The following is a 24,355-nucleotide window of genomic DNA, read 5'->3' as shown; positions in this document are numbered from 1 at the left end:
CCCACTGTTCCTAGACCGTCATTGTAAATAAGAATTTGTTCTTAACTGACTTGCATAGTTAAATAAAGGTTAAATAAATAAAGAGCTGCTATAGTAGAATTTAATTTCGGTCCTGTATTGAAGTTTTGCATGTTTGATGGTGGTCGGATGGTGTAGCGAGATATCTTATAAGCATCCGGATTAGTGTCCCGCCCCTTAAAAGCGTCAGTTGTAGCGTTTAGCTCAGTGAGGATGTTGCCTGTAATCCATGGCTTCTGGTTGGGATATGTACGTACGGTCACTGCGGGGAAGACGTCATCGATGCACTTATTAATGAAGCCGGTGACTGATGTGGTATACTCCTCAATGCCATCAGATGAATCCCGGAACATATTCCAGTCTGTGCTAGAGAAACGGTCCTGTAGTTTAGTATCCGCTTCATCAGACCACTTCTGTATCAAGAGTCACTGGTACTTCCTGTTTAGAGTATTTGCTTATAAGCAGGAATCAGAAGGATAGTTAGGGTCAGATTTGCCAAATGAAGGACGAAGGAGAACTTTGTGTGCGTCTCTGTTTGTGGAGTAAAGGTGGTCTAGAGTTTTTTCCCTCTAGTTGCACAAGTAACATGCTGGTAGAAATGAGGTAAATTGGATTTTAGTTTTCCTGCATTAAAATCCCTGGCCACTACGAGCACCGCCTCTGGGTGAGTATTTTCTTGTTTTCTTATGGCCCTATACTTCTCAATGAGTGAGATCTAAGTTCCAGCATCGGTTTGTGGAGGTAAATAGACAGCTACGAAAAATATAGATGAAAACTATCTTTGTAAATAGTATAGTCAGCAGCTTATCATGAGGTATTAGAGATCGTGCACCAGCTGATGGGACACACCCCCTCCCCTGAGTTTCCCCGACACCACCACTCTGTCATTCCGATGTATAGCTAGATTTATATTTACCATGTCCTTGTTCAGCCACGACTCGGAGAAACATAGAATATTACAGTTATTCAGATTGATAGGATAGTCTCAAACCAAGCTCATCCAGTTCCCTCTCCAGTGATTGAACGTTCGCCAATAGAATGGAGGGTGATTTATTTCCGACGTACTCTCGTCAGGTATCTCACACGCCGGCCTCTATTTCGCTGTCTCCTCCTTCGAGTGTCAGGCTCCTGGAGAAGTGACCTCAGTGCCCTCCTGGAGGCTCAACGCAGCCATGCTAACCGGATGGCCAAGGAGACCAAAGTACTGTCCAGAAAGCTCTTGGACCTGAACACTCAGCTGTGCGACAGCCTCCACGTGCCACCCTGAGCCATCAAATCAATGCCTGCCCTGATGGGGACACTTACAGCGGAGCATCAGAGTATTGTGCCCACTGGCGAGACACTGAGCGAACACAAGAAGCTCCGCTCTGATCATTGCTCCCTCACAGACGAGCACCAGAAGTGGTTATCGTAGGGCACCACGGTGTCCTTCAGCTGGACCCCAAGGATTACTTCACTATGGCCACCGCAGCCTCCATAGTGACTGCCATAGTGGGTATGCCAATGGAAATGTGTTCACTGTTGAGGAACCTCAAGGAGAAGAGGGCATTAGAGTGAAGTGAGCCGATTGGCAATTCCTGATCTGACAATCCCTTCCCACTCCCAGCAAACAGCAGTCAAAAGTTAACATTGCCTAATATGTCTACAGCTTTCTAAAATGTCATTTTGAGGTAAATAATCAACTTTCATTAAAGGAGAATAGAATAGCACTGACCTTTCGTAATATTATGTATTATTTATTGAGATATAATTGAAAATGGAATACAGGAAAATGTTCCATATACATGAACATAATGAATGTTAAAGTTCACAGAGGATAAAGTTGTACCACTAAGTCCATAGCATGTTACATTCACCTATATGATGTTTTTTTCTCTGCATTGAGAACATGCAAGTAAGTTACAGTACCATGTCAAGTAAGTTTGCACACACTAGACTTCAGTAGGTTGTACACGGCATATTCAAATCATTACAGTACCATGTCTAGGGACCAGTGAACAAGGTGAATGAATGAACTGCGTCACTCTCAGTACTGTCAGTCACTAAATGGACGTTTTAAAAGACAAGTGATATGCCTCCGTTAGTTTTCTTGACAAACAGTGGTTTTGATCTTTAATATCACATGGGTATTAGGAAAAAGGGACATTTAATCATAGCATAAGAGAATAGAAGCTGTCAGCTTTTATCCTGTTTTCTTCTGCATCAGCATGTAAGCAGTGAGACAGTAACCAGACATTCAGTCATACAAATACCAGCTTTTCAGTACACTGATAATCAGCCACACAGGATTCCTCGCCGACTGTGTTAGGAAGACATTGCTCAAGTAAACCATCACAATCCACAGCAGTTAAATACAGTAGTCATGTAGTACATGAGAAATAAATTCAGTTTGATAATAAAATAACTACTAAGTACAGTATTTCAACACCATGTTTGCAAGGCAAGGATGGATATTGGACAATACTACCGGACCTGACACCATCTTTTTTTTCTCCATTTGATTTGATTAATGGAAAAAAACATTCAACAACAAAATAAGATTAGCAGAGCATGGGTAATATTTTGAAGGAAAAAAACAAAAAAAAATTGAATTTAAAAAGACATTCATATATGTATAACAAAAACTGAAAAATAAAGTGAATTCATTGCAAGAATTTCTGCCACCTCATGAACTGAAATACTGTAACGTGCTGAGTGACTGGATGGAAAAAAATGCCTCTTTTCCCCAAAATAAGTTCCAACAACAATAACATTTTAGGTGTTTGTTCTGTGAATCATGATACAATATACTATATATTATTAAACTCCTTTTAAAATACTGTAATCAGAAGAAAAAAAACATGTCCAATCATTGAAAATAATATTTCATCATTCTGAAACAAAGCTTGAAATATAACTACATAGAGAACATCTTCCAACAAAGAAATAGCAAGATCATTCTCTATTTTGTGAGCTCAGTCAGAAAGATCATTGAAATACTAGCAAAGAGAAAAACACTACGAGCACACATGGACATGGAAAACAGAGATAGAATGACAGCGTCTAGTAGATCAAATAGGTTGAACTCTGTTTCACAGGTTAAAGAACTGACAACATACATTTAAGGATGTGGTTTAAGCTCTGAGTCTCATCACTGAGCGAACCAGTGGTTTTCCATGCATATACACTGCAGACAATAGCTACTGAAATGTTGAGAGGACTTGACCACTTTAAAAGATTCACTATGCGGAAATCATTCCTCCATTTCCTGGTTCCTAAAATTCTAACAGTTCACGAAAAAACAACGAGAATCATTATACCATCTAAACCGCTGTGAAATATCTTCTCATTAACTAAAAATATTGTATTTTCAGCTGTTTGAAGCTGGTGTACAAAATCGAAAGTAAAAGACCCATAAACTAAGCATAGAAATAGAGCACATAGAACAGATCTACCGCTTCTTAGACTGGCTTTCAATGAGAATGAAAGATCTATAACTCTGAATTGTGTCAGGTCACCCAAAAAGTTACATATAGCAGATTAAAGATACATTAGCAATGGCATTTTCTCCCTAATACCTTGTGTTGACCACACTAAGTATTACTCATATACTGTAAGGCACGCCCTTCATTCTTACACACAAACCCACATTTTGATCAAATGACAGATAATCTAATGAAACCATCAGTTAATCAATGGATTTACAAATATGATTATCAATTACCTGATCTGATTACAATTCATGAATAGTGGTAAAGTAAAATTCTATTCAGAATTTGGAAACTTTAAATGTGTTTTTTTTGCATAGTATATTGACAGCTTTCAAACTTCAAAACTATCCAAATAGGTAACATTTTGGGGAGTGAAATGAAACAGGCCAACAAATTGTACACGGGGCCCTTTCAAATCCAAATGAATAGCTGAGACGAGGGACTTCTTAGAACCACGGCGAACGCTTTACAACCTCATCGTTAGCACAGCCCGGCACTCAGGGAGGGAGCGAGGGCTACCGGTAAATTGGCACACCCAACAGCACTAGAGAAAACTGGCTAAACTCATCAACATAACATAACATAACCACAAACAAGAGCTGGAAAATACTTTATTCTGTCTGTATGTACTATAGTGGTACTATAGTGAGTGGTCACAATCTCTGGACATTACCCAAAGGGCTTGCATTCTCTCCATGGGAGATTGTTTTAAAAATCACTTCAGACGTCTGTTCATACTCTCTGAGGAGAGCCGTATTGCTTTGTTATCCTTCTACAATCATCTCAAGCCTTCTGGTAAAACACAGTGTGAAAACGTCAACTCAGTGTTTAGAAGAAAGCTTGCATTTCATTTGGTGTGCGCACATAGCAACGATTTTAGTTTGTGAAATCCCACTCAACTCTACTGGCCTCCATTTTAGCTGTCAGCCTCCATTTTAGCTGTCAGCCTCCATTTTAGCTGTCAGCCTCCATTTTAGCTGTCAGCCTCCATTTTAGCTGTCAGCCTCCAAAAACCAGGGGGAAGGACAGAAGAGAGAGGAGGATGGAAAGAGATGTTGTAAGATGGTGAGCAAGGAAAGGTGAATGAAGGCGAGCAGGAAGAAGTGGAGAGAAGGAGAGAAACAGAGAGAGAGATGGAGAGAAACAGACAGAATGAGATGGAGAGAAACAGACAGAGTGAGAAACAGACAGAGTGAGAGAGAGAGATGGAGAGATGGAGAGAAAAACAGACAGAGTGTGTGAGAGAGAGAGAGAGAGAGAGAGAGAGAGAGAGAGAGAGAGAGAGAGAGAGAGAGAGAGAGAGAGAGAGAGAGAGAGAGAGAGAGAGAGAGAGAGAGAGAGAAAGAGTGAGAGAAGGAGTGAGAGAAGGAGTGAGAGGATTGTCTATTCATTCCTATCATTGGTTTACACAACTCCTCTTCTCCTTTATGTCCTGACAAACAGGAGCATCCTGAGAAACAAACACTTGAGAAAACCCCCTATCTAAATAGACTAAACTGAGCAACATATATTAAACTACCTTTACTATCTCTACGTGCTGTGAAAAAGCTGTCCATTTTCCACATTCATGACATGTGATAGTGGATCTAAGCAGATCAAACATTTCCAGAGTAACAGCTATATATATATATATATATTACACATTTTAAGACTGAGCCGTGCCAACAGCAAATCACAGCTCTGTTTAAGGCATCGTGTTAGGCAACTTTCCAGCAGAACAGTTACTTAGGTCGCGGGGGGGGGTTCCTTTGTGTCTTTACAATACCTTCAGATCTGAGGAAAACTAAATGTTTTCTCTATTAATTAAAACACACTCATCTTTTAGTACCATGCAAATGAGTAATAAGTACCATTTCATGCAAGTGAAAATCCATCACAGATGTCCCTTTGTTTACATGGTAAGTCTGTGTTTCATTTATAAGACGGTTTGTTTGAATTATGTATCATGTTAGAAAGAGAACCAAGATGACCGGTCTTCAACTGAGACACCTAAACTTGGCAGGAAGAGAGGAAAAAAAACAAGTGTAAGTCAAAGAGTCGTATCAGGGCGAACACACGCATCATTTCCAGTTCCCTGGCAGTGTCACTGTGAATTCCTGCGGTCCAAGGTCTGTTTTTGCATTTCTTCCCTCAGTGGTTAAGGTTAGGATTTGAGGAGGGCAGTCTGATTGTAGATCTGTGGTTAGAGGCAACTTCTACCTCAACCACCCCTGTCCCTTGTCCCTGTCCCTGCTTCTGTCTCAAGACTTGTCTGTGGCTTTGCTGTGGCTGTGGTTGTTGTCATGGGTATTATCATGTGTGTTGTTGGTTTTGCAGTGAACCTGGGACAGTTGTAGGCTGGTCTGAAAGTCTGATCCGAGATGACACATGGAATCTATCTCCTCCAGAAGTCCTTTCTCCTGGACCTCTGCCCCCGAGACCCTGCCCTGTTCTTGCCACAGCTCCAGGTCCTCTCCCTGACCCATCTCCTCTGGGCTCTCTCTCTCCCAGGGCACCAGCACTGAAGGCTGCCTGGCCTTCACCCCCAGACTCTCTCGGTTCTTGCTGCCCTGCTTCTGGAGATTCTTGTCCTGGTACTGCCTCATCGTTTCCTTGGACAGCACCTTCCTCCGCAGGATGCTGGAGGTGGTCTGGGGTTTGGACTCAGGGCTGAGCAACTGGGGGTTTGGGGACTCTCTAGTGTGGGTTAGCGGTGGTGTGTGTGTTGCCAGTGGAGGATTGCGTGTGGAGGCACAAGTTGGTGCTGGAGAGCGGTTGGATGAGATGTGGTGGTCTCCCAGGGATGGTGATGGAGGTGTGGGGAGCGAAGACTCCCCTGGACAGAGCTGAGAGAGACAGATAGGGGGTGTGACATAAAGGGCCTGGGGATTAGGTTGGATTTTATGCTGGGTCTTGGGCTGGAGATTGGGGACATGGTTGTCCTGCGCTGAGGCTGGAGCTAGGACGGGAGGAGAGGATGTTGAGGGGATATGCTTCTGCCTCTTGAGGCTGCTCTTGCTGGGCTGTCTATGCGGGGAGGGGGGCAGGTGCTTCCCGTGGAGGGCACCGTCGTCCTGCCAGCCCCCTCCCTGTTCTCCTCCTCCAACACCTCCTCTCCCCACCACCCCACTGCCACTAGTACACACGTGGGGCAGGTTGCTCTCACTGGTGGGGTTCGACGTGTTCTAGAACACAGATACACACAGAGAGTGGTTTAGACATACAGATGTTTTCACTTACCGGTGCCTCATAGTCAATATTGTCCATATTCATAGACATTGTCCAAGGCGTCCAGGCTCTGTTAATCTACTGTATGTATCTGGGGTTAGATTAGTGCTGTTTAGATGTAACAGGTATTTCTCTTACCGTTGCCTTGTAGTTGATGTTGTCCATTGAACTGAAGTCCAGGCTCTTGGCGGCGCTGAGTTTGCCCTGCTCTGTACTGGTGGTGCTCAGAGAGTCCAGGATCTCCTCCAATAAGTTCATCTGGCCCGTGTGGGAGGGGTCTGTGTCCAACTCCAGCGAATAGGATTCGTCGCTGTCCTCTGTGTAAGACGCCACCTCCCCACTGTCCTCAGAGGAGATCCTCAAGGTGAGCAAATTAAATTTGAAAAAATAAATCAGGAAATCAAATCAGCAAATTAAATTCAGAAAATGAATCCGCAAATCAATGAATACATGAAATTCAGAAAATACACGAATCAATTCTGTATATAAATAATTAAATAAATAAGCCTGCAAATATTTCAGCAGATCAATGATAATTTCATGAATAATGATCGGTCCAAGAGGCTATGATCACAATGCAATAAGTCTACTTTAGGACTAAACCACTTGAGGGCAGCATTGGTATGGGTAGGAAGATGAAGAGGAATTCATACATAGATAAATGTCAGATATCAGACATATCCAAACTACAGTATACTGGGACTCTATTGGCATCGGCATATTCTAAATCAGAGCCTTACAGTATACTGGGACTCTATTGGCATCGGCATATTCTAAATCAGAGCCTTACAGTATACTGGGACTCTATTGGCATCGGCATATTCTAAATCAGAGCCTTACAGTATACTGGGACTCTATTGGCATCGGCATATTCTAAATCAGAGCCTTACAGTATACTGGGACTCTATTGGCATCGGCATATTCTAAATCAGAGCCTTACTTGTTGGTGGTGTCCTCTTCATCACCATCGATGGCAAAGTCAGGACATCCCATGGGACACTTGGTGTCATAATGCTGTAAATAAAACACACCAGCGTTCCTCAGGTTACTCATGGTGAATCCCATCTGAACATGACAACATCATGACTCTGGATGGTGATCGTGCTGTATTGTGTTTGTAACATGGAGACAGGGTGTTAATCACAGTCTAGTCCAGTCCAGTCCACCGCACCCAACCCCAGTCCACCCCACCCAACCCCAGTCCACCCCACCCAACCCCAGGCCACTCCACCCCACCCAACCCCAGTCCACCCAACCCAACCCCAGTCCACTCCACCCCACCCAACCCCAGTCCACCCCACCCAACCCCAGTCCACCCCACCCAACCCCACTCCACTCCACCCAACCCCAGTCCACCCAACCCAACCCCACTCCACTCCACCCAACCCCAGTCCACCCCACCCAACCCCAGTCCACCCCACCCAACCCCAGTCCACCCCACCCAACCCCAGTCCACTCCACCCCACCCAACCCCAGTCCACCCAACCCAACCCCAGTCCACCCAACCCCACCCAACCCAACCCCAGTCCACCCAACCCAACCCAACCCCACTCCACCCAACCCCAGTCCACCCAACCCAACCCAACCCCACTCCACTCCACTCCACTCCACCCCAGTCCACCCCCCCCACCCAACCCCAGTCCACTCCACCCACCCAACCCCAGTCCACTCCACCCACTCAACCCCAGTCCACCCAACCCCAGTCCACTCCACCCACCCAACCCCAGTCCAGTCCACCCAACCCCAGTCCACTCCACCCCAGTCCACCCAACCCCAGTCCACTCCACCCACCCAACCCCAGTCCAGTCCACCCACCCAACCCCAGTCCAGTCCACCCCACCCAACCCCAGTCCACCCAACCCCAGTCCACCCCACCCCAGTCCACCCCACCCCACCCAACCCCAGTCCACCCCACCCCCAGTCCACTCCACCCAACCCAACCCCAGTCCACCCCAGTCCACTCCACCCCACCACGGCCCACCCCGAGCCACCCTAATCCAATCCAGCCCAATATAGTCCGCCCCACCCCAGTCGACCATAATCCAGTCCGCCCGACCTCGGTCCAGCCCAACTCAGCCCAGTCCAACTCAGCCCAGTCTACCCCAAACTAGCCCAGCCTACCCCAGTCCAGTCCAACCCAACTCAGCCCTCCCCAACTTAGCACACCCTACCCCAGTCCAGTCCAACTCAGCCCACCCTAGTCCAGTCCACCCCAACCTAGCCCAGCCTACCCCAGTCAAACCCAACCAAGTCCACCACAACCTAGCCCAGTCCACCCCAACCTAGCCCAGCCTACCCCAGTCCAGTCTACCCCAGCCTACCCCAGTACAGTCCACCCCAGACAACCCCAGTCCACCCCAGACTACCCCAGTCCAGTCCACCCCAGCCCAGCGCTTGGTACCTCAGATCCAATGTGTTTAATAAGCCACCTGTGTAACATGTTTAACTGGCTGGGGACTTAAAGGAGAGAGGGCCTTTAAAGCAGACTGTCTCCCTCCTCCCTGACTCCCCTCCTCCCCCATGAGTTCAGCCCCAGACCTGGTATTAAACATACCTTCATCCACTGCACACGTGTGATCTTTTACACAGTCTCTATCTCTCTTTAAATGTTCCTCTAACTCACAGTCTCTATCTCTCTTTAAATGTCAATCTACCTCAGTCTCTACCTCTCTTTATATGCCCCTCTAACTCAGTCTCTATCTCTCTTTAAATGTCCCTCTACTTCAGTCTCTACCTCTCTTTAAATGTCCCTCTACCTCAGTCTCTATCTCTCTTTATATGCCCCTCTACCTCAGTCTCTATCTCTCTTTATATGCCCCTCTAACTCAGTCTCTATCTCTCTTTATATGCCCCTCTAACTCAGTCTCTATCTCTCTTTAAATGCCCCTCTACCTCACTCTCCGTTTGTCTAGACCTCTCACGCCGACTCTCCCTTACTCCATTGTCCTCTACCACCATCTCTCCATCCCAGTCCTCTCTCTACCTTCACACCCCTATTTCTCTCTCTGTACGCAGCCTATAAAATCCGGTTTGCCACATTATCAAAGCCTGTAACTTTCCCCGGCTCCCAGAGAGCAACCATGACCTATGACAGAGATAAATAAATAGAGCGAGAGAGAGGGGACAGGTCCAATTCAGGGAGAGAAAGAGGAAAAAGGGGACCTAAAACCCCTGAAGACTGAGCAGGGGGGGGGGCATTAGGGCGTTGCACCAACCTGGTCTTGATTAGCTGACACAGTGCCAGCCAGAAGGGAGGAATGTAACGTGTTGCTGATCTCTGCTCATTTAGGGTGCACACACACACACAAACACACACACACAGAAAGGGGTTAACTTCTCTGTGATAGGGGGCAGCATTTTCACTTTTGGATGAATAGCGTGCCCAGAGTGAACTGCCTCCTACTCTGTCCCAGATGCTAATATATGCATATTATTATTACTATTGGATATAAAACACTAAAATGTTTCTACAACTGTTTGAATGATGTCTGTGAGTATAACAGAACTCATATGGCAGGCAAAAACCTGAGAAAAAATCCAAAGAGGAAGTGAGAATTCTGAGGCTGGTCGATTTTCAACTCATCGCCTATTCAAATCCCAGTAAGATATGGATCTGTTTGCACTTCCTACGCCTTCCACTAGATGTCTGTAGAACGTTGAATGAAGCCTCTACTGTGATGTTGAGCCGGATGGGAGCTGTTTCAGTCTGTGGTCTGGCAGAGTGCCAGTTCTTGGTCACGCGCATTCCAAATGATATCGCCTTGCGTTCCATTACTTCTGTAGACCAAAAGTAATTCTCCGGTTGGAACGTTATTTAATATTTATGATAACAACATTCTGAAGATTGATTCTCTACTTAGTTCGACAAGTTTATTCGACCTGTAATATAACTTTTTGAAGTTTTCATCTGAAGTTCGCCTGGATCTGTGCGAGCGTTTGGACATGTGTACTAAACATGCTAACAAAAGTAGCTACTTGGACATAAGTAATGGACATTATCGAACAAAACAACGATATATTGTTGAACTAGGATTCCTGGGAGTGCATTCTGATGAAGATCATCAAAGGTAAGGGAATATTTATGATGTAATTTCGTATTTCTGTTGACTCCAACATGGCGGAGAAATGTTGTTATATCTGAGCGCCGTCTCAGATTATTGCATGGTGTGCTTTTTACGTAAAGTTTTTTATTTTATTTTATTTTTTTATCTGACACAGCGGTTGCATTAAGAACAAGTGTATCTTTAATTCTATGTAAAACATGTATCTTTCATCAATGTGTATGATGAGTATTCCTGTTATTAGATGTGGCTCTCTGCAATTTCTCCAGATATTTTGGAGGCATTTCTGAACATGGCGCCAATGTAAACTAAGATTTTTGGATATAAATATGCACATTATCAAACAAAACATACATGTATTGTGTAACATTATGTCCTATGAGTGTCATTTGATGAAGATCATCAAAGGTTAGTGATTAATTTGATCTCTATTTCTGTTTTTGTGACTCCTATCTTTGGCTGGGAAAATGGCTGTGTTCTTCTGTGGCTATGTACTGACCTAACATAATCGTTTGGTGTGCTTTCGCTGTAAATCCTTTTTGAAATCAGACATGTTGGCTGGATTCATAACATGTGTAGCTTTAATTTGGTGTCTTTCATGTGTGATTTCATGAAAGATTGATTTTTATAGTAATATATTTGAATTTGGTGCGCTGAATTTCTTCTGGCTTTTGGCCAAGTGGGACATTAGCGTCCCACATATCCCGGAGAAGTTAACTGGCACCAACAGAGGACAAATGTGTGCAGCGTCCATTTAGACCTCCTAGCAAATGGGCTTAACAGGAACACATGGTGCTGACTGTCTGGCTTTGGCTGCTCCCTGGCTGACCCCTGGGAGTGGTCTGGCTGCTCTCTGGGAGTGGTCTGGCTGCTCGTTGGCTGCTCAATGGCTTCTCTCTGGGAGTGGTCTGGCTGCTCGCTGGCTTCTCTCTGGGAGTGGTCTGGCTGCTCGCTGGCTTCTCTCTGGGAGGGGTCTGGCTGCTCGCTGGCTTCTCTCTGGGAGGGGTCTGGCTGCTCGCTGGCTTCTCTCTGGGAGTGGTCTGGCTGCTCGCTGGCTTCTCTCTGGGAGTGGTCTGGCTTCTCTCTGGGAGTTGTCTGGCTGCTCGCTGGCTTCTCTCTGGGAGTGGTCTGGCTGCTCGCTGGCTTCTCTCTGGGAGTTGTCTGGCTGCTCGCTGGCTTCTCTCTGGGAGTGGTCTGGCTGCTCGCTGGCTTCTCTCTGGGAGTGGTCTGGCTGCTCGCTGGCTGCTCGCTGGCTTCTCTCTGGGAGTGGTCTGGCTGCTCGCTGGCTTCTCTCTGGGAGTGGTCTGGCTGCTCGCTGGCTTCTCTCTGGGAGTGGTCTGGCTGCTCGCTGGCTTCTCTCTGGGAGTGGTCTGGCTGCTCGCTGGCTTCTCTCTGGGAGTGGTCTGGCTGCTCGCTGGCTTCTCTCTGGCTGCTCGCTGGCTTCTCCCAGGGAGTGGTCTGGCTGCTCCCTGGGAGTGGTCTGGCTGCCCCCTGGCTGCTCCCTGGGAGTGGTCTGGCTGCCCCCTGGCTGCTCCCTGGGAGTGGTCTGGCTGTTCTCTGGCTGCTCCCTGGGAGTGGTCTGGCTGCTCGCTATCTGCTCGCTATCTGCTCGCTGGCTGCCCCCTGGGAGTGGTCTGGCTGCTCTCTGGCTTCTCTCTGGGAGTGGTATGGCTGCTCTCTGTCACTATCTCTCACACAGTCTAAGGAGCTATAATAATAAAGGCCATTACTGTAAATCAGCACTATGATGTCTTGTATACACACACAGTTATAAATCTGTGTTGAGGCCGACATGACAGTTAGGGAGACTAGAGATGCACTTGAGAGAGGGTGGGTGCTGGGGCGCGCGCGCGCACGCACACACACACACACACACACACACACACACACACACACACACACACACACACACACACACACACACACACACACACACACACACACACACACACACACACACACACACACACACACACACACACACACACACACACACACACACACACACACACACACACGTCATGGTTCTTGCTGCTTTTTAGCCTGTTTATTTGAGCACTGGGGCGTGTTTAGGGAAGCGGGCCCTCTCAGTGTGTCTAGGTGTCTATTAAAACAAGGGGAACCAACCATACCCACCTCAACCCATCTCATAACCATACCCACCTCAACCCATCTTATACCCACCTCAACCCATCTCATATCCATACCCACCTCAACCCATCTCATATCCATACCCACCTCAACCCATCTCATATCCATACCCACCTCAACCCATCTCATATCCATACCCACCTCAACCCATCTCATATCCATACCCACCTCAACCCATCTTATACCCACCTCAACCCATCTCATATCCATACCCACCTCAACCCATCTTATACCCACCTCAACCCATCTCATATCCATACCCACCTCAACCCATCTCATAATCATACCCACCTCAACCCATCTTATACCCACCTCAACCCATCTCATATCCATACCCACCTCAACTCATCTGATACCAACCTCAACCCATCTCATATCCATACCCACCTCAACCCATCTCATAACCATACCCACCTCAACCCATCTCATATCCATACCCACCTCAACCCATCTCATATCCATACCCACCTCAACCCATCTTATACCCTCCTCAACCCATCTTATACCCACCTCAACCCATCTCATAACCATACCCACCTCAATCAGCCCTCCCTTTCCTATGATCATAATTCTATCCATGCTAAATTCCCAACCCCTACCTAAATACTGTCAACCCATCTCATATCCATACCCACCTCAACCCATCTTATAGGAAGGACAAACGATACAGAAAACAGAAAGACATCTGCAAACAAAAGTAACCTGGATGAATACACACTTTCTACTTATGAAACACACATAACTGATATAACATACAAGTCATCCAGTGGTGTTGATTACAGTGGAAGTAGAATGGCTATTGGAGAAACATTCCAGCCAAGCTAACCCAGAGATAACCATGCTTCTCCTGACAGACAGAGAGAAAACTGGAAGTCACTCTCTCCTCTTTCTTGTTCTATCGGTCTCCATCTCACCCTCTCAGTCTGCATCTCTCTCTCCCTCTTCTATACCTCTTTCTCTCATTACAGGTGACTCGGCTGCAGTTGAAGAGAGAAGGAGAGACAGAGAGAGGGAGAGAGAGAAGGAGAGGGAGAGAGAGAAGGAGAGAGAGGGAGAGGGTGAGAAGGAAAGAGAGGGAGAGTGAGAAGGAGAGAGAAAGAAGAAGCGACAGAGAGGGAGGGAGAGAGAGAAGGGAGAGACAGAGATGGAGAGAGAATGAGACAGAGATGGAGAGAGAATGAGACAGAGGGAGAGAGAGAAGGAGAGACAGAGAGGGAGAGAGAGAAGGAGACATAGAAAGGGAGAGAGAGAAGAAGAGACAGAGAGGGAGGGAGAGAGAGAGAGAAGGAGAGAGAGAGAAGGAGAGAAAGAAGGAGCGAGAGAGGGAGAGAGAGAAGGAGAGACAGAGAGAAAGAAGGAGAGACAGCGAGAGATAAGAGAGGAGAGACAGAGAGAGAAGGGGAGAGAGAATGAGAGAGGGGGAGAGAGAAGGAGAGAGAGAGAGAAGGAGAGACATAGAGAGAGAAGGAGAGACAGAGAGAGAAAAGGAGAGACAGAGAGAGAGAAGGAGAGACAGAGAGGGAGACAAAGAGGGAGAGAGAGAGGGAGAGAGAGAGGGAGAGAGAGAGAGAGAGGGAGAGAGAGAGGGAGAGAGAGAGGGAGAGAGAGAGAGCAGCACCAGGAAAAGATGCAGCAAATTATGTCTAATACTGAAAATAAAAATGTCCAGACTATTTCACGAAATCTGTCCAAAAGCCCCAGTTTGAAGGACAGAGGGGGGGAAAACCCCATTTTGTTTGTTTAAACGCACACTAAATCACTAAGCTCACTGTTATGAGATGTGGTTCAATAGCTACTCTGCAGGGTCACCTCTACTCTGCAGGGTCACCTCTGCTGGCATGACAACGGACCTTCTTACTATCTGTGAATATTTGTCTGAATAATGTTCACTGATGCGATATACACAATGGTGAGTTATTCTAGTCATTGTCAATACCTACGCAGCTACACATATTCTGTGGCAATAAAATCATTTAAATGTACAGTAAGTTGACAGCCATCTTTATACTTAAAATAATTTATTGAAGTACAATTCTGGTGAAATAAAAACCTGTATATTCAATATGGCGAATACTGCTCAGTAATCCTCTAACAAGGAAAAGTGTCATGCTTTCCAAACGGAATGAGCCAAGATATCAAATCTATATAGAGGAGAGCTCATGCCAGTGACTCTATGAAACCTTCATGTACCATACAATAAATCTAGATTTCACTCCTCTAGTTATGAGAGGAAAATAGTAATCACCGTCCAATTCAGATAGAAATATTTGAAGAAATAAACTTTCTCTCTCTTTCCTCGGTCTGCTTGACTAATTATGTGAAGCGGCGAGCATGCGGCTGTGCACTGCGGCCAACGACGGAGCGCCGGCGACATTAACTACCATCTCTACATTATACATTTCATATGGTGTTTCTGAGTGGCCACTGATCTCACAGCTTGGCACACCACGTGAGATATGCCTGGAACATGCACACAAACCTTATAGCGAGAGAAAGAGAGGGGAAAAGGAGAGAGAGAGGGAGAGGGGGGGGAAAGAGCGAGAGGGGGAGAAAAAGAGTGAGCGAGAGAGAGGGGGGGAGAAAGAGCGAGAGGGGGAGAAAAAGAGTGAGCGAGAGAGAGGTGGGGAGGGGGAGAGCGAGAGGGGGGAGGGGGAGAGAGAGAAAGAGGGAGAGAGTCAGAGAGGGGGGGAAGTGTGGGAAAGAACTGGAGCGAGAAAGAGAGGGGAGAGAGAGAAAGAGAGAGTGAGAGGGGGGAGGGGGAGAGAGAAAGAGAGAGCGGGGGAGTGGGAGAGAAAGAGAGAGAGGGGGGTAGAGAAAGAGGGTGAGAAAGAGAGGGAGAGAAAGTGAAAGCGAGAGAGTGAGGGGGAGAGTGGGAGAAAGAGAGAGTGAGAGAGGGGGGTAGAGGTGGAGAGAACTGGAGTGAGAAAGAGAGGGGAGAGAGAGCAAGAGAGGGGAGAGAGAGCAAGAGAGAGGGAGAGAGCAAGAGAGAGGTGAGGGGGGAAAGAGAGAGGGGGAGGGGGAGAGAAAGAAGGGAGTGAAGGGGGCGAGAAAGAGGGCGAGAGAGAGGGGGAGAGAAAGAGAGAGCGGGAGAGCGAGCGAGGGGGGGAGAAAAAGAGAGAGAGAGCGGGGGAGAGAGCAGGGGAGGGGGAGAGGGGAGAGAAAGAGAGCGAGAGAGAGAGAGGGGGAGAAAGAGATGGGGAGAGAGCGGAGAGAGAGAAAGAGAGCGAGAGAGAGAGGGGGAGAAAGAGATGGGGAGAGAGCGGAGAGAGAGAGGGGGGGAGAGAGCGGAGAGAGAGAGAGGGGGAGAAAGAGATGGGGAGAGAGCGAGAGAGAGGATGGGGAGAGAACTGGAGCGAGAGACAGAGGGGAGGGGGAGAGAGCGAGAGAGAGAGGGGCGGGGGAGAGAGAGAGGGGCGGGGGAGAGAGAGAGAGAAGGGGGAGAGAAAGAGAGAGCGAGAGAGAGAGGGCGGAGGGGGAGAGAGAGAGGGCGGAGGGTGAGAGAGAGAGGGCGGAGGGGGAGAGAGAGAGGGCGGAGGGGGAGAGAGAGAGAGAGAGAGAGAGATACAGAGAGAGAGAGAGAGAGAGAGAGAGAGAGAGAGAGAGAGATACAGAGGGGGGAGGGGAGATAGAACGAGAGAGAAGGATGGAGACGCATGGCCAAGTCTGTCTTTTTATTAGACATACAACTACAGTTACACTACTGCCTGTCTGCCTGCCTGTCTGTCCAACTGCCTGCCTGTCCAACTGTCTGCCTGCCTGTCCAACTGTCTGCCTGCCTGCCTGTCCAACCGTCTGCCTGCCTGCCTGCCTGTCCAACCGTCTGCCTGCCTGCCTGCCTGTCCAACCGTCTGCCTGCCTGCCTGCCTGTCCAACCGTCTGCCTGCCTGCCTGCCTGTCCAACCGTCTGCCTGCCTGCCTGCCTGTCCAACCGTCTGCCTGCCTGCCTGCCTGTCCAACCGTCTGCCTGCCTGCCTGCCTGTCCAACCGTCTGCCTGCCTGCCTGCCTGTCCAACCGTCTGCCTGCCTGCCTGCCTGTCCAACCGTCTGCCTGCCTGCCTGCCTGTCCAACCGTCTGCCTGCCTGCCTGCCTGTCCAACCGTCTGCCTGCCTGCCTGCCTGTCCAACCGTCTGCCTGCCTGCCTGCCTGTCCAACCGTCTGCCTGCCTGCCTGCCTGCCCAACCGTCTGCCTGCCTGCCTGTCCAACCGTCTGCCTGCCTGTCCAACCGTCTGCCTGCCTGTCCAACCGTCCGCCTGCCTGTCCAACCGTCCGCCTGCCTGTCCAACCGGCCGCCTGCCTGTCCAACCGGCCGCCTGCCTGTCCAACCGGCCGCCGCCTGCCTGTCCAACCGGCCGCCTGCCTGTCCAACCGGCCGCCTGCCTGTCCAACCGGCCGCCTGCCTGTCCAACCGGCCGCCTGCCTGTCCAACCGGCCGCCTGCCTGTCCAACCGGCCGCCTGCCTGTCCAACCGGCCGCCTGCCTGTCCAACGGGCCGCCTGCCTGTCCAACGGGCCGCCTGCCTGTCCAACGGGCCGCCTGCCTGTCCAACGGGCCGCCTGTCTGTCCAACGGGCCGCCTGTCTGTCCAACGGGCTGCCTGTTTGTTCAACTGGCTGCCTGCCTGTCCGACTGTCTGTCTGCCTGTCCGACTGTCTGTCTGCCTGCCTGCCTGCCTGTTCAACTGCCTGCCTGCCTGTCCAACTGGTTGCCTGCCTGTCCAACTGGTTGCCTGTCTGTCCAACTGGCTGCCTGTCTGTCCAACTGGCTGCCTGTGTCCAACTGGCTGCCTGTGTCCAACTGGCTGCCTGTCTGTCCAACTGGCTGCCTGTCTGTCCAACTGGCTGCCTGTCTGTCCAACTGGCTGCCTGTCTGTCCAACTGGCTGCCTGTCTGTCCAACTGGCTGCCTGTCTGTCCAACTGGCTGCCTGTCTGTCCAACTGGCTGCCTGTCTGTCCAACTGGCTGCCTGTCTGTCCAACTGGCTGCCTGTCTGTCCAACTGGCTGCCTCTGAAAGCGCACGCTTTTTAACAAACCGGCTAAAAGAAAAGGATTGTGCACATTTAGCAAAAAAATGAAGCGTTCCTATAAAATCACCAGGCGTGTCAGTGGATGTATGCAGTACTTCAAAGACACCAGCAGGCGGTAGTTTAGATTCAGCCAAAAATCTCACAGGCCAGAGACTACAAATAACACACACACACACACCGACAGGCTCCAATCTCCACATGATCACCATACAGATGTGTGCAGTTTCTCCCCATTAGCACAGAAGCAGAAAAACGAACTGTCCACACCAGTCAAACACTCTGCATTCAACACACACACAGACACACACAGAAGCTATCTTATGCTGGTCAACAAACACACAAACACACACACAGAAACAAAGTCTGTCATGCTGTCATCTCTTCAGTGTATGGTAGAGGTAGAGTCACCATCACTCCTACCACAAGCCTGCTGTCACTACACATATCACCGTCTCACTCTCTCTCACAGCTAACGTACTGCTGCTAAAACACATACACCCCCCCCACACACACACGTACGCCTCACGCCCCCCCCCCCCCCCCCCCCCCCCCCCCCCCCACACACACACACATACGTACGCCTCACACATCCCCCCCCCCACACACACACGTACGCCTCACACATCCCCCCCACACACACATATGTACGCCTCACCCACCCCCACACACACACGTACGCCTCACACATCCCCCCCCCACACACATACGTACGCCTCACACATCCCCCACATACACACGTACGCCTCACATCCTCCCTCCCCACACACATACGTACGCCTCACACATCCCCCCCCACACACACGTACGCCTCACACATCCCCCCCCCACACACTACGTACGCCTCACACACCCCCCCCCACACACATACGTACGCCTCACACCCTTCCCCCCCCACACACACACGTACGCCTCACACATCCCCCCCCACACACACATATGTACGCATCACACATCCCCCCCCCCCCCCCCCACACACACACGTACGCCTCACCACCCCCCCCCCCCCCCCCACACACACACGTACGCCTCACACATCCCCCCCCCCCACACACACACACGTACGCCTCACACATCCCCCCCCCCCCCCCACACACACACGTACGCCTCACACCCCCCCCCCCACACACACACGTACGCCTCACACATCCCCCCCCCCCCACACACACACGTACGCCTCACACATCCCCCCCACACACACATATGTACGCCTCACACCCTCCCCCCACACACACACACGTACGCCTCACACACCCCCCCCCCCCACACACACGTACGCCTCACACCCCCCCCCCCCCACACACACATGCGTACGCCTCACACACCCCCCCCCCCCACACAACATGCGTACGCCTCACACATCCCCCCCCCCCACACTTACGTGCGCCAGCACACACCCCCCCCCCCCCCCACACACATGCGTACGCCTCACACATCCCCCCCCCACACACATACGTGCGCCGCACACACCCCCCCCCACCCCACACACACATACGCCTCACACATCCCCCCCCCACCCACACACATACGTACGCCTCACACACCACCCCCCCCCTCCCCCACACACACTTACGCCTCACACATCCCCCCCCACCCACACACACATACGCCTCCCCCTTCCCCCCACACACACACATACGCCTCACACATCCCCCCCCCACACACACATACGTACGCCTCACATATCCCCCCACACACACACACGTACGCCTCACACATCCCCCCCACACACACACACACGTACGCCTCACACATCCCCCGCCACACACACACACGTACGCCTCACACATCCCCCGCCACACACGCGTACGCCTCACACATCCTCCCCCCCCCCCCCACACACGTACGCCTCACACACGTGCGTGTGTGTGTGTGTGTGTGTGTGTGGGGGGGGGGGGGGGGGGGGGGGGGGCGAGGCGTACGTGTGTGTGGGGGGGGGATGTGTGAGGCGTACATATGTGTGTGTGGGGGGGGATGTGTGAGGCGTACGTACAGTTACACTACAGTTACACTAGTTACACTACAGTTACACTAGTTACACTACAGTTACACACTACAGTTACACTACAGTTACACACTACAGTTACACTACAGTTACACTACAGTTATACTAGTTACACTACAGTTATACTAGTTACACTACAGTTATACTAGTTACACTACAGTTATACTAGTTACACTAGTTACACTACAGTTACACTAGTTATAATATTTACACTACAGATACACTAGTTACACTACAGTTATACTAGTTACACTACAGTTACACTAGTTACACTACAGTTACACTACAGTTACACTAGTTACACTACAGTTACACTAGTTACACTACAGTTACACTAGTTACACTACAGTTACACTAGTTACACTAGTTACACTAGTTACACTACAGTTATACTAGTTACACTACAGTTATACTAGTTACACTACAGTTACACTAGTTACACTACAGTTACACTAGTTACACTACAGTTACACTAGTTACACTACAGTTACACTAGTTACACTACAGTTACACTAGTTACACTACAGTTACACTACAGTTACACTACAGTTACACTAGTTACACTACAGTTACACTAGTTACACTAGTTACACTAGTTACACTACAGTTACACTAGTTACACTACAGTTACACTAGTTACACTACAGTTACACTAGTTACACTACAGTTACACTAGTTACACTAGTTACACTACAGTTACACTAGTTACACTACAGTTACACTACAGTTACACTAGTTACACTAGTTACACTACAGTTATACTACAGTTACACTACAGTTACACTAGTTACACTACAGTTACACTAGTTACACTACAGTTACACTAGTTACACTACAGTTACACTAGTTACACTACAGTTACACTAGTTACACTACAGTTACACTACAGTTACACTACAGTTACACTACAGTTACACTACAGTTACACTAGTTACACTACAGTTACACTACAGTTATACTACAGTTATACTAGTTACACTACAGTTATACTAGTTACACTAGTTACACTACAGTTACACTACAGTTACACTACAGTTACACTACAGTTACACTACAGTTACACTACAGTTACACTACAGTTACACTAGTTACACTACAGTTACACTAGTTACACTACAGTTACACTACAGTTACACTACAGTTACAGTAGTTACACTACAGTCACACTACAGTCACACTACAGTTACACTACAGTTACACTACAGTTACACTACAGTTACACTACAGTTACACTAGTTACACTACAGTTACACTAGTTACACTACAGTTACACTAGTTACACTACAGTTACACTAGTTACACTACAGTTACACTAGTTACACTACAGTTACACTACAGTTACACTACAGTTACACTACAGTTACACTAGTTACACTACAGTTACACTAGTTACACTACAGTTACACTACAGTTATAGTAGTTACACTACAGTTATAGTAGTTACACTACAGTCACACTACAGTTACACTACAGTTACACTACAGTTACACTACAGTTACACTACAGTTATACTAGTTACACTACAGTTACACTAGTTACACTACAGTTACACTAGTTACACTACAGTTACACTAGTTACACTACAGTTACACTACAGTTACACTACAGTTACACTACAGTTACACTAGTTACACTACAGTTACACTAGTTACACTACAGTTACACTAGTTACACTACAGTTACACTACAGTTACACTACAGTTACACTACAGTTACACTAGTTACACTACAGTTACACTACAGTTACACTACAGTTACACTACAGTTACACTAGTTACACTACAGTCACACTACAGTTAAACTAGTTACACTACAGTTACACTAGTTACACTACAGTTACACTAGTTACACTACAGTTACACTAGTTACACTACAGTTACACTACAGTTACACTACAGTTACACTAGTTACACTAGTTATACTACAGTTACACTAGTTACACTACAGTTACACTACAGTTATACTAGTTACACTAGTTACACTACAGTTATACTAGTTACACTACAGTTACACTACAGTTATACTAGTTACACTACAGTTACACTACAGTTACACTAGTTACACTACAGTTACACTAGTTACACTACAGTTACACTAGTTACACTACAGTTACACTAGTTACACTACAGTTACACTAGTTACACTACAGTTACACTAGTTACACTACAGTTACACTACAGTTACACTACAGTTACACTACAGTTACACTACAGTTATAGTAGTTACACTACAGTCACACTACAGTTACACTACAGTTATACTAGTTACACTACAGTTACACTAGTTACACTAGTTATACTACAGTTACACTAGAGTTACACTACAGTTACACTACAGTTACACTACAGTTACACTAGAGTTACACTACAGTTACACTACAGTTACACTACAGTTACACTAGTTACACTACAGTTACACTACAGTTACACTACAGTTACACTACAGTTACACTACAGTTACACTACAGTTACACTAGTTACACTAGTTACACTAGTTATACTAGTTACACTACAGTTATACTAGTTACACTACAGTTACACTACAGTTACACTAGTTACACTACAGTTACACTAGTTATACTACAGTTATACTAGTTACACTACAGTTACACTACAGTTACACGATGAACCAGATCAGTAATGAATTAGAGGACAGAAATAAAGAATGTTGTTAAACAGCATGGTGATTAAAGGTATGAGAGGTTCAGATGTTTGTATCACTCAGAGAGCTGACCATGAGGTGTGTGTGTGTGTGTGTGTGTGTGTGTGTGTGTGTGTGTGTGTGTGTGTGTGTGTGTGTGTGTGTGTGTGTGTGTGTGGTGTGTGGTGTGGTGTGTGGTGTGTGTGTGTATTGGGTCCCTGACGCAAGGTGTGTGCAAAGTGTGTATGAATTATACAGCAGATGAATGGTCTGTTCTGTCTCGTTAATATGCAAAGAGGGAGAGAGGAGAGAAGAGGAGAAAGGCCTCCCCAATGACACAGTGGTCTAAGGCTCTGCATCGCAGTGCTAAGCTGTTCTGCTAGAGATCCTGGTTCCAGTCCAGGCTCTGTCTCAGTGGTCTAAGGCTCTGCATCGCAGTGCTAAGCTGTTCTGCTAGAGATCCTGGTTCCAGTCCAGGCTCGGTCTCAGTGGTCTAAGGCTCTGCATCGCAGTGCTAAGCTGTTCTGCTAGAGATCCTGGTTCCAGTCCAGGCTCTGTCTCAGTGGTCTAAGGCTCTGCATCGCAGTGCTAAGCTGTTCTGCTAGAGATCCTGATTCCAGTCCAGGCTCTGTCTCAGTGGTCTAAGGCTCTGCATCGCAGTGCTAAGCTGTTCTGCTAGAGATCCTGATTCCAGTCCAGGCTCTGTCTCAGTGGTCTAAGGCTCTGCATCGCAGTGCTAAGCTGTTCTGCTAGAGATCCTGGTTCCAGTCCAGGCTCTGTCTCAGTGGTCTAAGGCTCTGCATCGCAGTGCTAAGCTGTTCTGCTAGAGATCCTGGTTCCAGTCCAGGCTCTGTCTCAGTGGTCTAAGGCTCTGCATCGCAGTGCTAAGCTGTTCTGCTAGAGATCCTGGTTCCAGTCCAGGCTCTGTCTCAGTGGTCTAAGGCTCTGCATCGCAGTGCTAAGCTGTTCTGCTAGAGATCCTGGTTCCAGTCCAGGCTCTGTCTCAGTGGTCTAAGGCTCTGCATCGCAGTGCTAAGCTGTTCTGCTAGAGATCCTGGTTCCAGTCCAGGCTCTGTCTCAGTGGTCTAAGGCTCTGCATCGCAGTGCTAAGCTGTTCTGCTAGAGATCCTGGTTCCAGTCCAGGCTCTGTCTCAGTGGTCTAAGGCTCTGCATCGCAGTGCTAAGCTGTTCTGCTAGAGATCCTGGTTCCAGTCCAGGCTCTGTCTCAGTGGTCTAAGGCTCTGCATCGCAGTGCTAAGCTGTTCTGCTAGAGATCCTGGTTCCAGTCCAGGCTCTGTCTCAGTGGTCTAAGGCTCTGCATCGCAGTGCTAAGCTGTTCTGCTAGAGATCCTGGTTCCAGTCCAGGCTCGGTCGCAGACAGACAGTGCGGCTTGGTTGGGTCGTGTTTCGGAGAACGCACGGCTCTCGACCTTCACCTCTCCCGAATCTGTACGGGAGTCGCAGCGATGAGACAAGACTGTAACTACCATTTGGAAACCACGAAATTAGGGAGGAAAGAGGTATATAATTTAAAAATATTTTTATTTTATTTTTTAAATGGAGGAGGAGAGAAGAGGAGTGGTAGCCCTGGCCAAGGGGCTCCATTGGGCCAGGTACAGGGGATAGGGTAGAGATGGGGTTTGGTGTTGAGGTAAAAGTATTGTATATTGTTAGGGATGAATGTATGGGTTGGGAACAGGGGATAGGGTAGAGATGGGGTTTGGTGTTGAGGTAAAGGTATTGCATATTGTTAGGGATGAATGTATGGGTTGGGTACAGGG

General features: G+C 48.1%; 1 protein-coding gene across 4 annotated transcripts in view; it reads right to left on the bottom strand.

The window, feature by feature from the left end:
• Positions 1–1,728: 1,728 nt before the first annotated feature.
• LOC129869371 (DENN domain-containing protein 1B-like) overlaps positions 1,729–24,355 on the bottom strand; it is a 316,391-nt gene continuing 293,764 nt past the window's right edge. For all 4 annotated transcript variants that reach the window (XM_055943720.1, XM_055943716.1, XM_055943717.1 and 1 more), the window contains 3 exons: positions 7,636–7,709; positions 6,834–7,053; positions 1,729–6,652 (listed from right to left, as the gene is read on the bottom strand). In XM_055943720.1, coding sequence (XP_055799695.1) covers positions 5,729–6,652; positions 6,834–7,053; positions 7,636–7,709 — 1,218 coding nt within the window. In that variant the 3' untranslated portion in view covers positions 1,729–5,728. The remainder of the gene's footprint in view (positions 6,653–6,833; positions 7,054–7,635; positions 7,710–24,355) is intronic.

This window comes from Salvelinus fontinalis, chromosome 14 (genome assembly GCF_029448725.1).
Source record: "Salvelinus fontinalis isolate EN_2023a chromosome 14, ASM2944872v1, whole genome shotgun sequence".
NCBI lineage: Eukaryota > Metazoa > Chordata > Actinopteri > Salmoniformes > Salmonidae > Salvelinus > Salvelinus fontinalis.
Note: the sequence above shows the minus strand (reverse complement) of the source record. Positions and strands in the feature narration are given on the sequence as shown.